This window comes from Pyxicephalus adspersus, chromosome 4 (assembly GCF_032062135.1).
Source record: "Pyxicephalus adspersus chromosome 4, UCB_Pads_2.0, whole genome shotgun sequence".
Classification (NCBI taxonomy): domain Eukaryota; kingdom Metazoa; phylum Chordata; class Amphibia; order Anura; family Pyxicephalidae; genus Pyxicephalus; species Pyxicephalus adspersus.
In genome coordinates, this window is record NC_092861.1 from 14,789,009 (window position 1) to 14,814,905 (window position 25,897).

Genomic DNA, 25,897 nt, shown 5'->3' on the forward strand with positions numbered 1-25,897 from the left:
ATTATTAGATAGACAGATATACAGACAGATGACAGCTCGCCAGTATAAAGTTGGGGAAGTTCTGTACGCTGGGTATGATGTGGTCTCAGTTGCGCTGGTATTTGCTCAGCTGCTGTCTGCCTTTCATTCCTCTGTTGTTCTTGCACTCTACAAGTTGGAAAATTCTATGCAGTTCTGGGCTTTGGGGACACCAATAGATGCTAACGAGTGTTTCATGTAGAAGATAAATTGGGCTGTCAATCTGGCCTCATCAGAGCAATGCATGCTGGGAAGATGCAGCGGCAGTATCACATTGTGCAGTATGGGGAATGATGGAGGGAGGGGAGGACCTGTCACACACAGACCTGTCACTGATAATGACATGGCATTCCCTGGCACAGCTCGCCTATCCATCACACCATCATATATGAAAGCGAATCTCGCCAGGAGACCAGACTTACCCCGCTTATGCGGCTGCCTCCACATTTAGGAGAGGGGGATTATATGATAAATATTTAGAGAAAACGTTGTCTTGTAAATTATCATGAGAACAGCTGTGAATTCACAGGCAGCTGGCACAGAGCGGCACAGCAGCAGATGGAGCCTGCCACTCACTCAGATTGATGGCCATCACCAACTTCCAGGACCAGGCGGTGGGCAACATGAATGTAAACCGGAGGTGCCTGCATTGTCCATGGCAACCAATCACATTCCTGTTACAACTACCAAAGTATCCACAGGTGTATTTGCTAAACTGACCTATTAACCTATGTAACCTATTAATAAAGATTAGTGTTTATTAATGGGCATGGGCATGGGTGGTGGAGAAACCACAGATAATCAAATGGTCATAGAAACATTTAAAGAACAATTCCAGACAGAAACAGTGTTCAAGTCAGGAAATTCACTCAATCTACCTAAAGACAACCTCAGTTTTAGTTCATTTTTGTGTTAAGAGAACCTCCCACCACCCTGAGTGGCACCTGCTTGGTAAATCTCTTCCTTCCCTACCAGGTCCTGCCTGGTATCAGTGCTGCCTTTGTAAGAAGAACATCTTAACCAAGTTCCTTATTGTACAATGTGCACACATGGCACAGCTACATTTATTCCTATGGCAGGCATGGCGACCTTCAGCCAACCAGCAGAATACGGCTCATCTATGAGAATGATGGCGATTGAGCGTGTGTGCAGCATGAACAAACCCAATGAGTAATATTTAGGGAGGGACACTCTGTGTGATCACTATTATGATTGACTGAGTAACACTGAACATCTTTTATTTGCCTGCTTTTTGTCTGGATTTTACCATTTAATTCAATACATAAAGCTACATCTGTCCATCTAAACAGTGGGATCGACCACTGTTCTCCCCAGAACAGAAGAGAAGTTTTGTCAGGATTTGAGCAATGCAATGCTCTACTAGTGCTGAGCCCCTGTTGTATTTTCTGTGATTTAAAATGTTCCAATGACTTGCTGACTCCCTGTGATACCCAAGTGTCTTAAGAGTCAACTCTGACCCCATATACCTCTGAGACCTCTGAGACCTCTAGTGTTCTCATGTGCCCCCTATGATCCTAGTGTTTGTTCCAATGACCTCGACACTCCTGTGTTTCCACTTCCTTCCTGCTACTTCACTGGTTACCAACTCCTGCCTGTTCCTGACTGAGTCTACTTACTGGCCATTCTGACTTTTGGCTTGTTCTCGCCTTCAGGATTGTTGACCCACTACCTTGCTATTAGATGCCCAGCCTTTTCTGAGGGCCAAAACCTAGGAGTCATATACAACAAACCCATCACTCCAGGATCTCATAGTGAGGTGCTCCAGTAAGCACCAGATTTTTTAGACCAGCTATTCTCAACCAGGGTTTCTTGAACTGTGGTTAACTGACCTATAACCTGTCCTTTTGGCAATGCCTTCATAGTTTTGTTGCCAACACCATTTGGACGACTTTCATAGCAAACTACTTGGACTAGCTTTTTAGTTGTCTATAAAGGTGGCAATCTAGCCACCACTGTAAAGGGGGAATTCTTTCCACTGGCCACAAACTTAAGAGGCTTTTTCTCATTGACCCCCTATTATTAGTTTTGTAAAGGTTCACAGAGACCTGAATATGTTAGGGATTCGTCAGGATAAAAAGGTTCGAGAAAGGTTTTCTTTGTACCTGGGTCACGCTGTCCCAGTACTGTGGTTCTGCAGCTTGATTGGGAACGACTGATTGGGAATGACTACTATTTCAATGGAGGGGAGCAAAGATGGGTGCCAATGGCTCGTCCTTTCCCCTATGCTCTCTATAGAACAGAACTGTACTTCTGTATTTCTGATGCACTGCGTTCCAGAAATAAAAAGTGGAAATGAGGATTTGGGGGTCAATCAGCGTTAGTTCATTAACTTGTCACTGAAGATGATCATGAAGGATAATTTCCAGTAACAGTGATCTGGCGATAGTTCATACATAGAGAGTAAAATGTATGGATCACACTGTGCTTGTATAGTTGACGACACCACCGTTCTTTCAGGATCTGATGAGGTTATTTATTTCTCTGACCTTATCATGGCTCAGTCGTACTTGTATTTTTGTATTGTTGTCTCACCTGCAGAACTGTCTAGAGTGATTCATGTTGGGTCCGGCTTTTATGTTGCCTTTTTCGGGGTCATAGATTGTTGTTGCTCTGGCATAAGCCCCTCCCAGAATAAAGATAAAGCCGTTCAGAGTGACCGCCGGGGCATATTTGTTATCTGTCAAAGAAAAAAAAAACAATACTGTCAGTGAACAGTAAACTAATGCAAATCACATAAAGGGAATGCAATAATATTTGTATAATAATATGTTCAATAATATTAATTCTAAAATATGTATTTATATTTTAAGTCAGTCGGGTTTACTGTCCTTCACAGTAATTTAATTCCACCACTAGATGGTTTCAATCTCCCAGGTTGACTGGTACCCAATGCCATATACCCATTGACATACTGTGAGAGCAGAACATCATGGACTTAACCTCTAATCATGTTTTACCAAATCTGCCAATGAGGACATTTCCTTTTTTACCCAGTTTGGAGATTCCTTCTTTCACTTTTGGGTTTATACAATTGAAGGAAAAGGAAAATCTCTAGAGAAGGTCACATAAATATCCTGATAGAAGTATGGCCACTCCCTGCTTTATCCAAAATGAAAAAAGTTTTGGTTGCCCTTTTTTGGCATGCTTAAACTTATACTTTGAATCCATTATGAAATTAGCTTTTTTCTATGACCGACCTGTAAATTGTGAGTATCGGTCCATGATAAAGGGCTCATTATAGACATCCCCATATCCACCATGTGCCCTTCCTGCTCTGAAGCACAGCTGCTCTTATCTTAGCATCATCGCTGATGGAAAACACAAAACTAAAACCTTTGGAGAATATTTCCTCCACCGTACAGCATTTTGTCGGGGTCAGGCAGAGACATGGCCCCTAGCAGCTTTCCATTTTCTCCATGCAGTGTATTTTAGATGCACGGCGTTCCAGAAATAAAAGGTGGAAATGAGGATTTGTAATTCTCCCCACACTCACAGCGCTTCTCTTTTCCGCACATTTAAATTTCATCTGTCCTCGATTCCACGCTACACACTTGGTCTGATCTTTGACACATCCCTTTCTGGTTCTATAATAGCGCACAAAGTGTCTTTCTTCAGATGTCTGCCAGCTGCAGAATAAAGCCTCAGCCTTATTATCAATGTGTAAGTACAGTTTACAGTCGCCTTATCCAGACTTCTTTAGAAAAGCCACCTATTTTTCTGGCCCACACGTGTTCTCCTAGTGTTAATTGAAACCAGGTACTTATTATTTCATCCACAAACTGGGCTTAATGACTCATTACGCATCTTGATTTCATTTGCCATTGCATTTGCATAATTTGATGTAAAGCCTTAAAAAACCTTCTGTAAGTTTTATTACCAGTTTACTTATTAGGTGAATGGAAGCAGCAGATGACTAAAAAGACTATAAAGCGGAACTCCAGCTTTATTTTCAGTCTTCCTAAGTTGTACAGGCTTATCTTCTGTACTCTGTATTAGAAGCAGCAAGTCAGATAGAGCTCACAAGATAACTGGATGATGTCTTCCCCAGGCCCCAACCTGAATGACCCTAACCTACCCGTTTTGTTCACTGGATTTACATTGTTATGATTATGGAGGCTCAGCATCATCAAGAAAAAATGGACATGCACAATTATTGGCAAAGCAGTGCACAACAATGCATAGTAGCAATGTGCGTAAAAAACATGCGTGCACTGGAAAAATGTGAACCCAGCGTCTGAAATTCAACATTGCAGTCTTTAATGTGATTAAAGTGGAACTAAACCCTGTGATACTCACCTGTCCTAGTTGTATAGCAGGGTGCCACCATCTTATTCCAGCTACATCCTTCTTGTGACCTTTGGCCATCTTGATTGGCTGGACTGGAATGACTTAATTCCTGAACAGGCATGCAGGAGTTCATTTATTGCTGGCAACCACAAGGAAAACAAAGCATGTGCAGCTCAGTGATTTTGACAGCTTGAGGGAGTGATCAGGCATTTAAGAACGCTTATTGCAGAAGTGGCATTGCCTGTCCCTTTCTGCAAAAAAGTCCTGCATGGTCACAAAACTTTGGAACTTTAGTTCCACTTTAAGAATTAAAAAAACACCTAGAGAGGTCAGGGATGACTTGTTTTAAGACTATTTTACTGTTTAAAGTTTAGCCTGGACACAGGTGACCTCTAAGGATTGAGCAAAGGATGTATGCAGAGCAAACAGGATGAAGCCATGTTCCCGTTTTCCGGGGAATTATCTGTTGTCACAGATTGTCCAATGGGTTTGCCAGTTCTGATCCACAATGTCTCCAACAGTTGAGATTCCAGGCATTTCTCTTATGTCCAGTATTCCCTCTAGATAAGTCCAGAAAGCCCAGCTCAGGGATGATGACTGCCTGCAAATCTGCTTCCTAGGGCTGCAATCTACTATTATTACCCTTCCTGGGTTGTACATAACATACATAATTCTATCGGTTTACCTTGAATAAAATATACCATTCTAAACAAACTTTTCAGAGAAACAACATCGCCTACTTGGACTATACAGGATAATTAATGTGTAAACTCTGCCTTCTTCACATCCTTCCATTATTAGACATTGCACACATGGAAAATGTATAAGTAGGTTATTAAAAAATATAAATGTGAGTTCTTATATGGGAGAAGTGTGCACTATTATTATGTCATCAGCTATGGATCTAAGTGGAAGAAAATGCCTTAAAATAGGGATTCAGTCCACCCATTCAGACATATATTCCTATACAAAAAGAATTTCCTTGTGATCTACAAGACGACTCAATAAAAGCATTATCTGGATTTTAATAAATAATTTAAGGTCAGCAAGAGGACTTGTCAAACAAATATATCTGTACCAATAAATAATACTGCAGCCTAAATGGAAGTAGAAATGCAATGTAAGCACCACCTGCCCAAATGTGCAGCTCTGAAATCTCACTTTAAAATGCAAAAGTAAATGTAATTTGAATCCACTAATGCAACGACTTTAAATTGCATGACCAACTTATGAGCTAAAGAAACAAAATGGACTCCCTCCATGGTGTTACTGCCATTTAGTTTGTATTCTAAAGGTGAATTCCAGGTACCTGTTACAGGGTACATAGTGTTAAATGTGCATTGCCTCAACAAATTATTATTTGTTCTTTTTTAGATGGCACTGATATCACAGAAGTGTTGTCAGCCCTGCCTGGTTATTTTCTGTTGAACTACAGAATACCTCCACTTCCTCTCTACAACTTACAGTACTAAAGCAGTACTAAACTCAAAAAAAGAGAAAGTGGCCAGAGCGTAGAGGTTTGTGGTAGAAGAAACTTGCAAAGTCTGTTTTGCAAAACAACAACCAAAAAAACAGGATTTTTTTGGCTAATGAATACTTATATATTGTGAATATTTCAAGATACAAGAATTAAGGATTTTGTTCAGGACCTTGGGTTGGCTAATGCCCCGTGAGGGCCTTATTCCCTTTGTCTAAATATATTGTGTACCACCACCAATTTGTCCAGGATCCATTATAAAATTTTAAAGTCCATATACCCCTGAGGAAGCCAGAAAGGCAAAATGCGTTGGGTTACAAAACAATTATAGTACATTGACCAGTAGATGTTGAATGAATAATTTATAAATCCACCACCACCCTATGACTTTATCATGGGCCCTGGACAAAATCTTTAATTCTTGTATATTTCACACTGCAATATTCAATATATCAGTATTTATAAGACAAAGAAAATCTTCTTCCCCTTATTTGTGTTATTTATCATTAATACTAAGGGGTGGCTATTTTAGAGTATTTAGGAGAAACTGGGAGGCCAACAACTATATTAACCTACACTGTAGGGTGCATAAGTTGTCGCAAATAGATCTAGATGCTGAAGACAATGTAACTCCTGCGGGCACAGCATCAGTAGCCGAAGAGGATCACCATGGACCTGGGGGATGCTGGCTTCAGGAGATGCAGCAGTGACAGGGTCCCGGACTGCTCATTACTGCAGGGCCCTGCAGGTAAGTTTGTGCAATAATTGACTAGTATGCACAGCATTATTGTGGCTAAAGTTCCCCCACACCAACAAACATTTAGTTCCTTTTTAAGGGGAGGCATTTCCTAACCCAGCAGATCAGGGCTGACATCTTGGGTTTTCAGTGGGTGTTCAACCAGTCCCAATTACAAACTCTTGTTCTTCTACATCCCATCTGGACGGCTGAAGAAAAGACCATAGGCTGTAAGCTTCTTTGGTGGGTAGCACAGATGTGAAAGCTTTTAGGGGCTCTCTAAATAGTTGTTGAGATTTGTTTGTGCTTTATAAACCAATAAACTCAATAACTAGTGAATAAAACGTTTAATTGATTGCTGTAGGCTCTCTTCAAGTTGAATGCTGGGTTCTAATACAAGTGTTATGTTTTGCTGCATTGGCTGAATGTCACCTCCAGGAGATTGTTAGCTAGATTTTCCTTCAACTATTAAGGTTACTGGGAGCTGATCAAACATATGACTGCATAGTAATTTCACAGTAATCCCAGAGGACCTATATTTACTGACCCTGACACACACTGCTGCTTAACAAACACTTACTGGCTGCTTACACAGTGTGTTTCTCAGACTCTTACCTAATGAATACAGCAAAGTAAGTGTTCCCTACAAGGAATGAATTTATAGTGCTAAATTTGATTGCATTTCAAATACAAGTAATTACTGCAAACAAGATCTTATGGGAATTCCGTGAAACCCATCTACTCTATGCCAGTGGTTTATTTAAAGGCTAAGTCCACGAAAAGCTGATATCCCAGGTCTGAGGGGAAGCCACTTGCTGGAATCCCCCCTCCATCATTCTGCTGTGCAGCTCTCCCTGGTGGAGTGTTTAGCATCAGTACTGCTACTCTTAGGAGAAATGTCACTGAAAAGTTGACATGAAGGAGTTTGGAATTGCCTATACATTGGTGAATATTTTTATTACAATATACATTAGATACTGTAAAAACATTCAATATAAATCTATTGAAAACTAGGGCATGATTGATCAATATTTATTTCACAAATTAAAAAAACATTGATCGGATTTGTCTGTTCTTTAGACGATTGACCAGGGTGGCAACATGGGGAGAGGTGCAAGAGAGAGTGGCCAGGGACCCATGGGCTGATTGGAACGGAGTTATTGCAGAGTGGAAATAAACAACAGTCATATTAGCCCAAGGAAGAAGAAGACACATCAGCCTTGCCAATCATAGGAAAGAGACACGCGGCAGTAATATTGACACAACCGCAACCATATGAAGATAACACACAACAGTAATGGCAGCCCCCAGGAAGAAGTCACCGTAATGGCAGCTCAAGGAAGAACGCAAGCAACAGTAATGGCATATAAAGAACAAAAAAAACAAAGAAACAGAAAAGGTGGACTTTTAAGGCATCAAATACTTATTTTTACCAATCTTCAAACAAAGGCTCAGAGAGCTCCTGAAGAAGCAGTAATTGCTTGGTGAAACACATAGAACATACAAAATTCTGAGACCTCCGCAAATTGTATACCCTCATCTTTGAATATTTTTAATATATATTAATTTTTTTTTAAATGCTATACAATAAACATAGATTTATATAAATATCCATTAGTCTTTGTTTGAAGATTGGTAAAAATAAGTATTTGATGCCCTATAAGTCATTCTTTTCTGTTTCTTGGTATTCCTGTGATATATATTGTTGAGAGGTGGCATATTTAGCCAATTGGGGAAACATTAGTTAAAATTCACAAGACAAGACACACAAATAATTGCCAAGCATCATAGGAAAAAGACACACAACAGTAATGGCAGCCATTGGAAGAAGACACCCATCAATATTGGCAGTCACTTGAGGACAACACGCAACAGTGATGGCAGCCCCAAGAAGACACAGGAGTAATGGACGTCACAGGAAAAAGATACACTACTGTAATGGCAGCCATAGGAAGAAGACAAACATCAGTAATGGATATTGGTCAATATTGTAAAGTATCAATACATGTAACACACCTTTCATCACGCCTGAGGTTTATAGGTGACAGTTCCCTTTAAGTTTCTTGGCTTTTATCCACTGGCTTTTATATAGTATAGGAGAAAATGTAATTATAAGGCAGGCTGACTCTTTATTCTCCAGTCCCCAACTCCCCCCCATATTATCACCATCAATAAATCTAATCCACGGCACGAGTGCAGAGCTGGTCACTTGATTTGGACACTTTTCCGATCATAACTGATCACGGAGCCATTACTTACATTCACGTCACAGAGCAGATATTAAACGTGATGACTTTCATCGGGCCCCCCTAATGGCTTCTACCAGAACTCTGCAGAATACGTTGACCTCTACCTGACAAGACCATCAATCTACACCTGCCATCCAGGCACCAACTAAATAATAAAAGGGCGACATTAATTCCAGAATGGGCTCTCCGTAATTTACATTGTGCTAAACTTTGTAGATCTTGTGTATAAACAGCATTCTTGTTGCCTAGAGTTACTAAGGGTTAAATTTCAGAATTGCTGAAATTTTATTTACAGCTTGCTGCAAAGGTAAGAAGCCAATTTCCTGTTAGTGGAGAAGGAGCAAGGTGGCCTTGAATAATATGTCCAGCTAAAACGTTTTCTTAGTTTTGTGGAAGTTATATGGAATGGGTTTAGACAAAATGGGATCTATCTAAATGAGAAACAGGGGCCCTAAATATACAACATGTCAGCTTTCTTGCCATTCTCTCAATTGGGACTCAAAAGAAGGAAGGGGCCTTGGGCAATTGTCCAATTCCCCCCCCCCCCCCCTCCTCCGTCCCAAAGCCAGTCTTAAGGTTTTATAACCCTGTGTCAGGTTTAACTGCAATCCCAGGTTTATCAGAGAGATTCCCCCCCCCACACTTCCTGTCCTACTGACAATGTTTTATCAGGCCAAAGTGTACTGAACATTCTAACAGCAGTAGAGTAGGGAAAGGTTTATACTTATGTCAGATTTTATTTCTCTGTGTTCTCGTTGTAGATTTCTCCTCACTTTGGGGTTGATCTACTAAAGCAGAGGTCAGCAAACTCTGGCCTTTAGGCCAGATACAGCCTAGCCAGTAGTCCCTTCCAGCCTATGGCCCCCTGGTCGATCAGCCTAACCCCGGCTGGCAGGGGTCGGCAACCCGTGGCTCTTGAGCCTCCTTGTTATGCCTCCCCTATATACCGCAGCCAGGGTAAGGGGACATTCCCTCTCTTCTGTATGTATTGCGGAGGAGAGGGATTTCCCTTCAGGGGTGTTCCTGGTGGGAGGCGTAGCCATCAGTGTGGGACTCCAGAGAAAGTCCGGCCTAGTGTACCTTCTGAAATGACCTAGTAGCCAAAAAAGTTTGCTGACCCCTGTACTAAAGCAATAAAGGCTCTTCACAAAGCAAAGTGCATTATTACCATGCAAGGGATATTTCACTTAGCTTAGTTAAAAAGATGAAGCTCTGCTGACAATCATCCAATCATGTGCAAGGACAAAATCGTGTGCATGTGATTGGATATTCTCTGGAAAGAGAATATCTGTTAATCACTGTCTTCACTAAATTAATCATATTGCAAGGTGTCATTATCCCTTGCAATATGAAAAAGCACTATGGTAAGTAAACTCTAAAACTCCCTTGTCCTAATTTCTTTCTTGTCTGCAAACATTGGTGCCAGCAGGACATGAAGAGTGCGTGGAAATCTCTCCTGGATAGTCCATAGTAACAGGTTCAACCTTATGGGAGTTCCAGGTATCCCTATTCTATCCAATGCTAACTTTTTTGGTTGTGGTATGTTTATTGCTTTCTCATGCTTGGGAATTGCTGCCTCTGAGTAGACACCACATATAGCTAACCCAGCGGCAGCTCTATAGAGAATGAATAGGGGTGGCAGTTAGTGGTACCAGTGCTGCTCACTGCTGCCAGCCATCAAATGTGCTGATGCTGGTTCTATAGGTACCAGCGCTGCAATGTGAGTGACAGAACGAATGGCAAATGGGAGCTATGTGGGACCTCTCGATCCTGAAGCAGGTCTGAACCAGCCCTAGGTCTTGAGCATTTTCTGCTATAGATTGACTACATTGTAAAACTTCAATCCAACCACCCATAGCTGAATGTAGCACAGTCACAATTTTGGACAGAACATCCCTTTTTGGCATTGACTATCATTGCTGGTTTTACATTGTGCAGCAAGTACAGGAAGGGAACCTAGAACTATTCCCTGCAATCTGTGTAGTACGTGTATGACTATGAGAAGTTCTTTTTCTTCGTCACAGATAAATCAATGATTTGATGTTTGAATGCTGATTATTTCAAAATGAACAAAGCTGGAAAATGTATCAAATGATTAATTCCACAAAAGTAATTAGGACCCTGATATCCCATAGAAGACAGTAAAAACCTGAGTGATAGATAACTGTCATTAAATGTGAAATGCATCAATACATCAAATGTGCCAGTGTAGGCAATGAATTTTATAATCTTCAGATGGGAGATCAGCAGCAGCACATGGTAATTTACACTTTCAATACACCAATCATACATTCTTATTGTACGGGATAATATATACAAAAGCAAATTGCTGGCTGATTGTAGCAGCAGATACTGGGGCTCTGCATCATGCTGACATATACATGACATGTAATCCATGTCTACAAAGTCGGAGCATTTCTCACAATGTACACACTACACAGGATGTTTAACTTAAGCAGTGTTGTTGAACTATGGAATAACAAGCACGGTTAGTATACCCCAAGGATTAATTAGGAGACTCTGTGGAAAACATGAATATTTAAGCATACAGACACACATTATAAATCCTGCAGTCATATACATCTCTACAAGCAGGGAAAACCGAGGTCACCTTATTAGAGAAGTATCAATGTGTCACAGACAGAGGTCATATACTTGTCATACAGATCCATTGATGGATGATGGGATTGTTTGTTCCAGTAACAATACTAAGAAAATATTCAGAAAAGTGTGATGGACCCAGCTCAAGCTATGTACAGGTGGTGAATTTCTGTTGCATGATCTTTCTTGATTGTTTCCAGCAACAGCAGAATGAACGAGCTGTTCAGTTATATGGAGAAGGGAGGGGGGAGGACAAGCAGGAGGCACCCCGCTGTGTCCTCCTTCATAGGTTGTTTAGTGATCCTCCATGATGGATCGCTAAATGCCGTCCGGAGACTACTGTATTTTTTTATGCTCTCAATTTTCGCCTTCCATAATCACAACCTTTTGTCTTGGGTGACGATTATCTAATTACATTATTTAGTGAGCCATGGATCATGATAATAGACCTCCATAGGCATACACTTTGCAATATTTTTCCCACGTGGTATTTCCTAATGATATATATTGATTATTTTCTAATTAACTTGATGTTTGATGTGTCATTCACTTGTTGAATATTCAATTATATTCATCAGAAATTGATTCATTTGAATTGATCATAATTCAGAAAGTGGCTCTGAATCCAGCATGATGGTTAAGCAACCAATCAATTTATATGTACATTTGGCCCAAAAAAAGATCATTTATAGGACTGGCTTGCTTCCCTAAGCAGAGAAATACCTTGTATATTATTCAGTCTATGCGGTTTGCCAACGGACATGGAAGCAGGGTATGATGTGCAAACTGAGCATCAGCAACACATCTATTATTTAAAAAACAAGGATTTTACACAAAACATTTTGTTTAAAAACTTTAGGAATTTAAAGTTTAAAATGTTCCCAAGCCTAGAGCTACGTACACATGTCCAATGGTTCTCGCCCGATGTGTACAGCGCCCCTCTTCCATCGTTTGAACGACCGTCCTGGCGGATCCACGGGCGATGGAGGATGAACGATCCTAATGCAAGAGAAGGGGGAGAGCGCGCAGCAGGGTGCCGCTCCTCATTCTCCCCTCTACATAGAGCAGAACTGTGTTGTATGTACAGCACTCAATCATGCATCATGCATAATTAGTTGTTGGAAAGGATTGTGAAAGAACCTTTCCAACCACTATTATTGCACTTTTTTTATGCGGCTTTAGGCACACCTGTAATGTATAGGAGATTAGCAGTCCTTATGGTGGATGCATTAGTTTTCTTTAGCCTTTTTCCACCTAATGAAAGCACGTGCCCATCCTATTCTATGGAGGAGCAGCATTACCCCTCTAGGACAAAAGTCTGCAGCAAGAAAGCAATCAATGAACAGAATATCTATTGTATAACATAAATATGAAATATAGAACATATGGACAAACACACCCAGCAGGGACCATAATATTTAGCCTATGCAGGTTGTTGTTAGGACTATAGAGTACCTCTACCTTTCCTTATCTGCATAGATAGCTGGGAAGCACACTTAGTGCTGCATTAATAAAGCAGTGAATCTGACATTCACTAAAACATACTCTAGTGGAGAATCCTCCAGGTCAATGTATTTTAAAAGCCTTTAATTCTCCACCAGGGAATGTTTCAGTTAATGTCAGATTCACTGCCTTATAGACCCCTAGATAATAAATGTGCAGCTCAGGCTAAGATCACAAGATGTTTTCCAGATCAGCTTTCTAGATTTCTGACAGGATCAGGCAGATAAAAAAAAAAACACTTTCCATATTAAATTCATATTATTATATAAAGCGATGATTGATAAGCAGGTAATACTATGAAACCAATAACCTCCCAAGTAACATGAAATCCTGATATAACTCGGCAAGAAGTTATAAGGAACCAGTGAACTCCCGTAGCTTCCTAAAATATCCAAAATCTCTCTCGCTTTAAAAATAAGCCAGAAAATTCTCATTTGTGAGGACAGTTTGAGCAGAACAGTTATCCCATTTCACGCTTTTAGGAAACCATTGAGCAGAAAATTGTAGGGATTTGACATTCCCCCCTCTGTCAGTAGATGTCACTGCTAGCCAAAGGCAGATCTTCGACTTTCCCGTTATTCAGGATATTGCCTGGTTTGTGATTTGTTTTTGTGTAATTACCAAGCAGGAGAAGCTGGAGTAACCAATAGTAACATTCCTGTGATGGTGGGAGAGCTTATATACCGTCCAATATCCATTGCACCAACTTCATCCTTATTAAGGAGCAAAGCACTGAGTATAGAATATAGGAACCATAAGGGACCACTCCGAATGGGCCTTCCATACAAACTAGTACAAGATAGATTCTGCTTTGTTTCTGTGGTTACAGCCTGTTGCTTCTTTCTTTATTTTATAGTCAGCCTTCACTTTATAGCACTACAGCTTACATACAGAAGACATATGTACCAGCCTAATGGATTATAAGTGCCAACCTGCTTCAAATTCCAACCTGACATGCAGCCAAAATAGTAGACTTAGAGATGTGTCGATGATAATAAAAATTAAAATTTTCGGGAGAACTCCGAAAATCTAAATAGAATTTTTTTTTTCTTTAAATATAAAGTTTATTCAGGCCCAAGTCACATGAGCACTATTTTTGCTAGTGCAAGGGCATTCTCGCCCTTTAAGGAGGTGCTTTGCTTTAGTGCACTGGGGTGCTGTTTAAAATATAGACACCCCCAAAGAATCAAAGTAAAGCCATTATCTGTTCACTGCACTTTCCAAAGTGTGCAAGGACATCAGACATCTCAAAAAGAGAAATGTCTGATGTTTCCACCTATGTGTTGCTGAGTTTTTACAACGCACAGCTCTACGCATTTCTGTTCTTTATTTGCTTGCTCTATTCAGTGTAATAAATAGCTCAGCATCAAAACACAGGTGTGGTATGATAGACAACACGGTGTGCACACTAGTTAATGTAGGGCCCATTTCGACCCATGTAATAAATTGTATTAAATCAGCCAGTGCAAAATGAGCTTAAAAAGCAGCAGAGCCATTTTTACACTACCCTGTGTTGCCTTACAACCCAACACTACCCTGTGAGTCCATGGATTGCAGCTCGCCTCATTTCGGGTGCATCGCCTTAGTGCGTCAGGGTGCCATAGTGGTAATGTGCACCTTTCACAATAAAATGTGCCACAAAATAGATCTAAATGTGCTGCTAACGTAATAGTTAAATCACGGTGATTAGTGCGGAGGTTAGCAAATGACAACAAATTTTATTACCTATGTGATCTAACTGAAAATAAAAGTGATCAGGCAAGTTCATTTAACAATGATCATGTGTTACCTAGAGCAATCAACTTTATTTACTTTTTTAAGTTTATTGGAAGCCAAACTACTGATTGTAGGATAGTTTCTGACATCCAATCAATTAAGCAATCAGTTATTATATACCAATTCAACACATATAAATCCAGCACAAGGACACGCAATGCACAGGTACTTAAATATGCAATTTAGTCTTTTTAATATGAGAAACAGACATTTGTCATTTTCAGTGAAATTATTGTTAGTGCTTAGCAAGCAACTGAAAACAAGCTGCTTGTATTGCTTTCCATACTCAATGCACATAACAGCTAATTGATGGCGCCTGCAGCAACACCACAGCTAGCCCCAGATATCAAAGAGCTCTGCTGTCTCATTGGGTATTATTCATCCCAGTCATCTGGATAGACATTAACAAAGTGCTGACTGTATAATAGCGATCCATATTCTTGTACCTGCGACTACAGTCAGCCTCCCCATAGTGTCAAGTCTCATTATAATAAACAGGGAGAAATATCAGCATGATATACATAATTTATCACAACACTCCACATAAATCAAGGTATTACATGATGAATCAATGTTTAGGTCCCTAGGTGGGATCTTCATTAAGTTAGTAAAGAGAAAAGTTTGCTTGTCCTACTGTGTTACAGGAGGGATATTTAAAGCTTTTTGTGTATGGGGAACAGATAAATCTCAAGGTAATTTGGACAATTATACCTGATTTTGCATCATGTTCATAAAATTAATCAGATTAGGCACTTTCAAAGTTAAAAAGGATACAGACAATGATAAAAGGAATGATGATCCATTGATAGGTGTCATGGGGGTAGAGGGGTAAATTCACCCCCTTCTCAGGCTACGTAGTTTTGGAGAGCTACACTAATGGTCCCAATAGGCTCTACTTAAGTTATGTCTTCAAAGTAATTCCAAATTTTTGAGCAGAAATTCATTATGATTATGAATATACCAGCAACAGAATAAAATGGCCATCAAGGCCAACCACAGTGGAATTCTTTTTATAATTCTATCAAATATAATTCAAAATCAAAATCTATGATTCTTGTTATATTAAGTATACCCTTACCACTTCTATAGGAATTAAGAGCCTGGTGCTGCTATAAAAAAAAAAAAATTATATATATATATATATATATATATATATATATATATACATTGTATATGCGTGTTCTATAGATTCTTTTTTAACAAAAAAGGTCCCTAAAGAATATTTTTTCTTAATATCAGACTGCCCCTGTAACTGTTCTCAGATTCAGATAGCACAGGACCAGAGATGTCATCTTGATCCATTGCAGCATGAAGTTCCCGATCAGCCTAACATCCACCAGGATATACTGTATGTATCATTTTGATATTTCTGTTGGACGACTTTGTGTTTTGAACTGTCTGCTGCGTTCCCAGCACAATGTCTGATCTCCAATGCCCTGGCCGAAACATGAAAAAACAAAACAAAGGCCTGGCTTGTATATGAATGGAATTTTCTCACCTTCTGTAATGGTAATAAGCAAGAGATTAGCTCCATGTTAGTAAAATCACAAATAAAGGTAATTATTATTCATGTGGCACTATTTCTGGTAAATGCTCAGCCTCCCTCCCTTAGTGTAATGTGGCTTCCATGGTCCTCTCTATCTCTTCTCCCATCCATCCAAGGTCAGGAGATGAGCCTGGCATATCATTAATCACATGCCCAGAGGCAGCGCCACTTTGATTCACGGACTGTTCAGATACCCTGTGCTTTGATAAAGGACAATCACATTGCATTGATGTAAGAGAGAGGCGGCTAGGCCCGGGTGTCTATGCAAGGCCGTATCTGATTCTGCATTGTTCAACGCTACCCTATATGTAGGTGCAATGTGCTAGAAAATGCATAGCTGTGCACTAAAATAATCAGGAATGAATTGTTGGATTTTTAAAGAATGTAGAAAAGATAAGTAAAGCTTTGTCCTCGCTTCCCCTAATCTCTAACATTATGTAAATGCTAATTGAATGACATATATTTTGCTAAAGCACTGTTTATCATAAATCCTACTTTGCAGAACAGTGATGGCGATCTTCAGCTGTCTTATTGCAGACTTTCTGCATGTTCTTTCCCGGTAAACCATCCATGTTTAAGCAGTACAAACAGAGGATCTACTAGGGCAGAGGTAGGCAAACCCCGGCCTTTAGGCCAGATACGGCCTAACCGGTAGTTTATTCCGGCCTAACGCTCCCTGGCTGCTCCGGCTTAATCGTGGCCGGAACAAACTACCTGAGCCTGGAGTCGCCTTGAGTCTCAGTGTTGTGGCTCTCTTCCCTATTTACCGCGGCCATTGTAAACACTTCACCGCCGGGGTATATAGGGAACATTCCCTCTCCTCCGTATGCATTACGAAGGAGAAGGATTTCCCTTCAGGGGGCGTTCCTGGTTGGGGCAGAGCCATTAGTGGGGGATTTGAGAAAGAATCCGCCCTAGTGTGCTCCTGCCTACCCCTGAAATGGCCAAAAAAGTTTGCTGACCTCTGTACTGGGAGATCCAGCAATACTTAGGAGTGATGGTTTTCTGCCTAATGTATGTTGCCACTTCTTCAAAACAAAGACCCTGGTAAATGTGACAAACACAGGGGAACATTTGGGAAACAGGCAAAGTGTTGTCACCTTGTAACAGGAAGTCTCTGAACATGGGTCTTCATCACAGAATTGCCAGATATTTTTACTATATTATTTTATTTTAATATAAAGAATGTAAAGATTTAAAATAACTTTTTTTTAATATAATGTTAAAGACGTGGCTCTGCCTTTTCAGTGACCTGGTTTACATTTAACCCTCTGGATTCTAATTTAAAACCCGATCAGCAGGAGAAGAAAAAACACCGGATCTTTCCTTCATCTCTGCATTCTACTGCTCCCCCTACGCCTTATATATCACTTATGACTATAAATTTAACGGCAAACTTGCAGAGCTGCCGGAATTTGAAGTTAATGAGGCGGCTTTAGCATAGCAAGTGGGTGAATCCATGTAAACAGACCTGTGTAATTAAACAAGATAAAGATTTGTGCTTGCTGCTTGTTCTTTTAAATATGCAGGCTTCACCTAGATACGAAAAACAAGAATATTTAGAGTGCACCCGTACCCAGACTATAGGCAATATATGATCTATGTATTCTTAATAAGCAGCACACCTTCAAAACATGCCATTCCTGACATCTGTAGCTGCTTATATTGTGGAGGTATTCCTTCTCAAATATCATCAACTTGTGAATTCTGAATTATTTGTTTCACAATGCCTATAAATAATGAGATGGATATAGGCTCTTTTTTAAAGTGATTTTACTGTATGTATGTAAGTACTTTATTCTGCATGATCTGCACATTGGTTGCTTTTATCGCTTTAGTTTCACGGCATATGCAGGGTTAGAAATCCTAAAGAAATACTGACATATGTAGGTTAGTGGTTGGTGCTCGCATACAATAGTATTTACAATAACATATTTTAAGTCTATGGGTGTTTTATTTATCCTGATTTAACCAAGAAGTAAATTTCAATGAGTGGAAATTAATGACAGATACAAACAGTCTCCAGGGGTCATAGTTAGTCAAGTTGAAAAAAGTCCAGCAAGTTCAACCACTAGGGAAAACCCTATTGACATAGTTGATCCGGAGGAAGGCAACCAAAAATTGGGCTATATAATGTATGTAGCCAAAAATGGCACTATAAAACAGATTGAACACGCACAGTGTAAAATTCAAGAGAACCACTTTCTTGGGGGGGATACTAAAAGTAGCTTCTACTTGCAGCAGCCCCATAGACCAATGTTTCCCAACTAGGGTTCCTCTAGAGGTTGCTAGGGGTTCCTTGAGCAATGAGCAAGTGACACCAATGATCATTTTGGCTATCCTAAAGGGTAACATTTTTCTGGCCAGTAATATAAAAAGCATTCTTCCCCATGACCACCACACTTATATACTGTGATTTACAGATATGGAAATTAAAGAAGGAGATCCCTAATAACTGAAAGTTATTTTAAGGGTTCTCCCATGTTAAAAGCTTGAGAAACAATGCCATGGAGTATGAATGGTGGCAGCAGTACAGGACAACTCACCCCTACTTATTGTCAAATCAGCAGGCACTGGTTCTTTAAGAAACAGACCAGCAGTGTGAGTGACCAAGAGGCTGACAAGATGCCAGGTGCCGGGAGCCACGTGAGATCGATTCATCCCTAGGCAGCTCTAAACCTAACCTTAAGACAGGGGTCGGCAAACATTTTGGAATACTAGGCCATTTCAGGAGGTCAAGAAGGCACACTAGGCCAGAAGAAACAAGGTGTCCAAGGAAAGGTTTTTTACAACCGTTACTGCAACCGAGCAGCCTCAGTCTTGCGCTCATCTGCGGTGAAGTCTCTGTACGTGTGCGCGTGCTTGGCATCAAAATGCCTCTTAAGATTGGACTGCTTGAAAGTGCTGTTGGTGTTGTTGCACATTAAACACAGGGCTTTGTTGCCGCATTGGATGAAGAATAATTTGTCAGTCCATTTGACGTTGAAGACATGACATTCGAGGTCAACCTTCCGGAGACTGGTAGCTGCGAGTTGCTTGTGCTCTGTAGGCAAAGTAATTGGGGTCATTGTGCGGGAATGCAATGATATTGCAGGAACTCACGATAACGCAATAATTTATTTAGGCCAGATCCAACAATAAATAACTAGGGGGGCGTTAGGCCAGACTGGAATACTGGCTTGGCTAGGCCGTATCCGGCCTAAAGGCCGCAGTTTGCCTACCTCTGCCTTATGGAATTCAATCTATTACGGAGTTGTCACCTTAGACTGCTTATCTGATTTGGACTTCAAATGCCTCCCCTCTCCTTACCTCCAGTACACAGGGGAAGAAAGGTTGTGCACTGCTTGAGAATAAAGTCTAATGTATACAGGAAATTACATCAACACTGGACCTTATCCAAAATCAAAAGGTTTTTTTCTGTACATCTGTACTTGTAGCCAGAAAACAAAAATGCATCTGCCGCATCTGAGAGCCAGCGCACAATAAATACAATTTTGCTTCTTGAGTTTAGATACTTTGGATAGATTGCAAATAAATTGTCCTTTAAAAACACAGACTTTTAACAAGCCCCATTGTCAACAATAACATCGTCTAAGCCTGCAAACAATGTGACTTTGAACAAAAGGTTTACCTAGAAAGAACATTTCACCGAACGCATTCTTAAATAATAAGGGAAAAACTTTTCCTTATCAGATTGCATACTTCTAAATCCCCGATGAAGAGTTTCATAAGCAGAGGCTGGAGCTGTGCACATATGCCCTAGAGGAAGGTAACAGAGAAAGCAGCCAAAAAGGCTTTTTTATTAGATACAATAACATCTCCAGGTCCCCAATGTTTACCTCCTAATTCAATTTTTCTCCCCTCCACTTCTCATTTTCTTATAACATATCTTGCCGCCGTTTCCCACAATCAAATTGCTCTTATTATTTTCTCGGAGCCGGGAGGGGAGCTCGGACACGCAGGTCTGTGGGCTCTGATGGCTGAAGGCCGCGAGGTGCCTGGGATGAGGCTGCAGATGACAAAATCTCATATACTTAATGAGAAAAAGCTTCTCTGATCCATTCTACAAAAGCTTATTACTGTTATGATTACACCTGCAAACTCTTCCTTTTTCCATCTGGCACAGGATTTCCAAGACACGAGTTGTTTGGATGCAATTAAATCTTGTTTCCTGTGCTTACAGGGAATGTATGGCTTTTTTGGATGATTGTTTTTTTTCAATGCAGAAGAAAAAGAAATCAACATAAATAATGTGATTAGTGTGTGCCAAGGTTTAAAAAAGACTTTGGCCTATGCATGTTTGTTATTATATATAATATAGGTTGGAAGCTTCCTCAATACATTAACAGGTCCAACTTTGTGTACAGTGCTACACAATGATTGTGCTTTACTGTTCCATGTCACAAGTATATCAATCAACCAAACAAATACAAAATAACACACTGCCTTTGCATCTTTCTCATTTCAAAACTTCTTAAATACCTCCTTTGTCTAAAGTCTCAAAGTTGCATTTCTGAAGTGTGAGTTCACCAAAAGTACTGCATTATTTGAACATGGTAATTTCACTGCTGTTCTCTTTGCTGTAGAGGAAGCTGCACCTTCATGACCTACAGTGCAAGGATCTCCCTGAATTATTCTGGGTGCTCTTGATCATTTTTCCCCATTATCAGATTAGTAGTCCTATAAATATATATATATATATATATATATATATATATATATATATATATATATATATATCATATATAGGGAGGCAGTTCAGACACAAGGAAAATCTCATTATTATTATTATTACTACACAGTAATTATATAGCGCCATCATATTATGCAGCGCTGTACAAAGTCCATAGTCATGACATATTCTACCAAAAGAACAACCACACTACAGAGGAACCATGCAAGACATTGGAAATCAGCAATGGGTAAACGATCAGCTGCAAGGAGACCAGAACAATAATGGTGACTAGTTCTTTGCTTCCAGTTGCCCTTCAAGGCACAAAATTTACAATACACACTGATTAAGCAGCAGCAATGGTTCTGATTTATTAAAGATCCCCAAGGCTGGAAAAGATACACTTTCATCAGTGAACCTGGGTGATCCAGCAAACCTGCAATGGATCTGGTCCAAGATTCAAAACATTTGCTAGCAAATAGCAAATTACTTTGAAGAAGTCTATTCCAGGTTTGCTGGATCACCCAGCTTTATTGATGAAAGTGTATCTTCTCCATCCTTAGGGAGCTTCAATAAATCAGGCCCACTGTATGAGGCTTTTGCAAACACAGAGCTCCCTCTACTGGTAATTCTAAAAATCTCTATATTTAAAAAAATTAAAAATATGGTAGGACAACTTTGAAAAGTATATACTTTTTTTAAGTTCATATCTTACATTAGTTCCTTGATGCTCATCCTACCAGTGACCTTGCCGTGTACACATTTGAGGAGCTCACTGTCTAACATAGTCTTGCTCGAAGACTGGTAACATTTTACTTAGCTCCAATCATTTTGTCATTGGCTGCAAGTGACGCTGAATGTGTGCCGCTGACAGCAAATTACCAATACTAACATATCAGTAAATATGAACTCTAAAAGAGTGAACAATATGGATTCACCAGCAATACTGCTCCTCACCCCCATCAGCAGAGTAATATCTATGGTACCTTTTACAAGCTGATGTCATGTTGTCCCATAAATCAGTTTAATTCTCTATAGTGGGGTTAACCGGCAGGACTGCGACGACATGCACCAGCAGTCATCTGGCAGTAATAGGTTTGCATTAAATAAAGTAATGAACAGACATTTATCTGATACAACAAGTGATGTTTTGTGAGGAGGTGAAGTCAGAAGATGCTTATTCCCACAGTATTTTTTATTATTCCTCGCACCTTCTACAGTCTGCTAATCAGTGTTCTGCCTCTCTGTGCACGAACACTGATGTACTGTGCCGGGCAAGTCTAAAAATCTATACAACGCTTCTTCCTGCAATAGGCCAGTGCAGTCTTTTAATGGTGGTCCAGGAAAAGGTAAAATGATTTTACTTATAAGGCCATAACTGTAAGGGCATCTAATACAGACGTGCAGATATGTGAATGTAGTCTAAAGGAGTGACTTTGTCTCTTTCCAATGGAAAATGATTTTTTTTTCTCTTTATGTGTCATACTGTAGATCTGACTTTCTCAACCTTTTTAACACGGGGGGACGCTTGAAATAGCTTTCAGGTCTTAGGGAACCCTTTGCTGGATCACCCAGGTTCTCCCATGATAGTCTATCTTCTTCAGTCTTTAATATATCAATGTGTCCTCAGTCTTCCCTAATGAATGATGGCTAGCATCACTCAACCCACAGCCCAGCCCATGCTTATGTGTGATAGAGTGAAATGGCAGCAGACATTGGGCCTGATTTATTAAAGCTCCCAAGGCTGGAGAGAATACACTTTCATCAGTGATGCTGGGTGATCCAGCAAACCTGGAATGCATTTCTACAAAGTAATTTGCTAGCAAATGTTTTCAATCCTGGACCAGATTCATTCCAGGTTTGCTGGATCACCCAGCTTCACTGGTGAAATTGTATCCTCTCCAGCCTTAGAGAACTTTAATAAATCAGGCCTATTGAAAGAGAAGCAAAACAGTGATGAGCTCTTATCTCGGTCACTCTTCTTTTCCCTCCAATCAACATGCTCTTTGTTAGCATATGAACTGACTGTTTTATTATGTAGATAATGATTCCAGGCACATTTGCAAGCTTACATTTATAATGTATTAATGATCACAGAACTTTGTGTTTATTTGCCTATAGTTCAGGGTTATGTTCTCTGGATTGCTGAAAGCTGAGTTACACTTTATATAGAGATTTGCAATTCCCTGAGACAGTTGCAGCAACATTTACTGTTTGGGGACCATTTAGCCCAGTGAACAGCACAACTATTACACCACTGTCAGTATTGCAACAACATCATTCCAGGGCATTTTGGTAAATGAGGAGACGATCAAGGAAACAAAGATATAAACTGATGACTGATTTCTCAGGCTGGCCTTACAAAGCGTTCACTGGTGATAGTGTAACTTTAAAACACTTCCATTCCCATGCTCCCAGCTAATATAACATAAAGTGACCCTTGCCTGGGGAATTGAGTAAGGATTTGGAAAAGGCAAGTTTAAATGACATTAGCACATGAAAAAGGGCAATGCCTCCGTGAACAGATTATTTTTAGCTTCTACAATGCCAGAACAATGAAAACTGAGTAAGACTGCTTTATGGTCTAGATTTAAGGGCCCATTAAAAAGAAAAATATTGTAAGTAACTGTACGTGGTCAACACTTGTAATGGGAGTAGTCAGTACATAAATTAACTTTATTAATTGTATATGCCTTTATTTATGTTTCTCCACATTTACATACATACCAAGCAGTCTAGTAACTGTGGAGGTTATCAGGGGTTCCGGGGTGTGTTAATGGTCACCTTTTATTCATATGGTTTCTTTTTTACAAAAGAAAAGATGATGATGTAACTGCCTATAAAAACGTTAATTGAAGTTTAACATCCAAAACTACCCTGACAGTGCAGGGATTTTACTGCAGAACAAACAGTGTAGTCACCTTTGTAAAGGAAGTGCAGTATTATTAGATCTGATGGCAGGAGCAACTGGTAAGAAAACTACAGTTAGGTCCATAATTATTTTGACAGAGACAACTTTTAATTTTGGTTCTGTACATTACCACAATTCATTTTAAATGAACCAACTCAGATGCAATTGAACTGCAGACTTTCAGCTTTAATTCAGTGGGTTGAACAAAAAGATTGCATAAAAATGTGAGGAACTAAAGATTTTTTTTACACAATCACTTCATTTCAGGGGCTCAAATGTAATTGGACAAATCGACTCAAAGGCTATTTCATGGATTGGTGTGGGCAATTCCTTTGTTATGTCATTAGCAATTAACCCATCCGAGAAATTGCTACAATATTAGGCGTGGCAAAATCTACAGTTTGGTACATCATGAGAAAGAAACAAAGCACTGGTGAACTCCGCAACGCCAAAAGACCTGGACGTCCACGGAAGACAACAGTGGTAGATGATTGCAGAATAATTTCCATGGTGAAGAGAAACCCCTTCACAACAGCCAACCAAGTGAACAACACTCTCCAGGAAGTAGGCGTATCGATATCCAAGTCTACCATAAAGAGAAAACTGCATGAAAGTGAATACAGAGGGTGCACTGCAAGGTGCAATGGCCAAGTCAGTCACCTGATCTGAACCCAATTGAGCATGCATTTCACTTGTTGAAGACTAAACTTCAGACAGAAAGGCCCACAAACAAACAGCAACTGAAAGCGGCTGCAGTAAAGGCCTGGCAGAGCATTAAAAAGGAGGAAACCCAGCATCTGGTGATGTCTATGAGTTCAAGACTACAGGCTGTCATTGCCAGCAAAGGGTTTTCAACCAAGTATTAGAAATGAACATTTTTTTTTTCCAGCTTTTTAATTTTTCCAATTACTTTTGAGCCCCTGAAATGAAGTGACTGTAGAAAAATGCTTTAGTTCCTCACATTTTTATGCAATCTTTTTGTTCAACCCACTGAATTAAAGCTGAAAGTCTGCAGTTCAACTGAATCTGAGTTGTTTCATTTAAAATGCATTGTGATATGTACAGAACCAAAATTAGAAAAAAGTTGTCTCTGTCCAAATATTTATGGACCTAAATGTTTATTAAAAAGGCTTTTGTCTATAGTTCTCTTTTAAAATAAAGAGAGGAATACTGAACCGAAAAAAGAGTGGAAACATTACGGAGGACCCCAGTATAAAACAGAACACCTAAAATACCAAAAGCAGCCAATCGCAAATTGGATTTATTGCTCCGCTATACAAGTATGTGTTCTTTATGTAATTTTTAATTTGTTGTCTGTTTCTGATCACAAGTGAAGGTGGGTATCAGTATGACGAGTATGGATTTATGAAAAGAGTATGGATATAAGTGGGGCATTGGTTTCCATAGTCTAAATTGTAGCATGGGGGTCACACTACTCAATTTTGAATGTTGTGGATTTTGGCACAAAATATATTGATGTGGATTGTCTATGTACCCTATGCAATTTATCAGTTATTTTAATGCACTAGCAGGACTGGCCACCCACGAAATGACTCCTGACCTTAAGAGACTTGAACTCAAGCAACTGGTCCCATTGACCAGCAGAAGACCAAAACATGGCACACAAGTGTACAATATTGTGCCCTTCCTATCATGAGATAAGGATGGCGAGGCACAGGACTGATGGGAACTCTAAAGTCAATTTGTTTCATTATTCTTACATGCAACATATCTTCACGCGATAGTAATACATCTGATCTGTCCATGTCCGATCACTGACCCAAAACATATTTGGTTTGAATACACTTCTGATTTACTCTTGATCCCACTATTTTATCAGATCAGTAATAGATTCAGAAGAAGAATCAGCCTCTAAAGAGAAAACATTTATTCCAAAAAGGAGTGCCCATGTCCTGGGGGTGCCTGTAACATACACAGCCCTAAGTTCTGATCACACAACCATGGGAATCAGTTTTTATTTTTTTTTTATTTTTACAAATCTACATACTTATATTCAAAACATATACAATTTGTTTAATTTGTGAACTGAAATACCCATCGTTAGTTGCATGATAGGAGCAGACACATTTTGGTGAATGT

At 39.8% G+C, this 25,897-nt stretch overlaps 1 protein-coding gene across 5 annotated transcripts in view; it reads right to left on the reverse strand.

The window, feature by feature from the left end:
- Positions 1–25,897, reverse strand: part of KLHL29 (kelch like family member 29) — a 642,275-nt gene that overhangs the window by 11,968 nt on the left and 604,410 nt on the right. For all 5 annotated transcript variants that reach the window (XM_072407482.1, XM_072407479.1, XM_072407480.1 and 2 more), the window contains one exon: positions 2,572–2,716. In XM_072407482.1, coding sequence (XP_072263583.1) covers positions 2,572–2,716 — 145 coding nt within the window. The remainder of the gene's footprint in view (positions 1–2,571; positions 2,717–25,897) is intronic.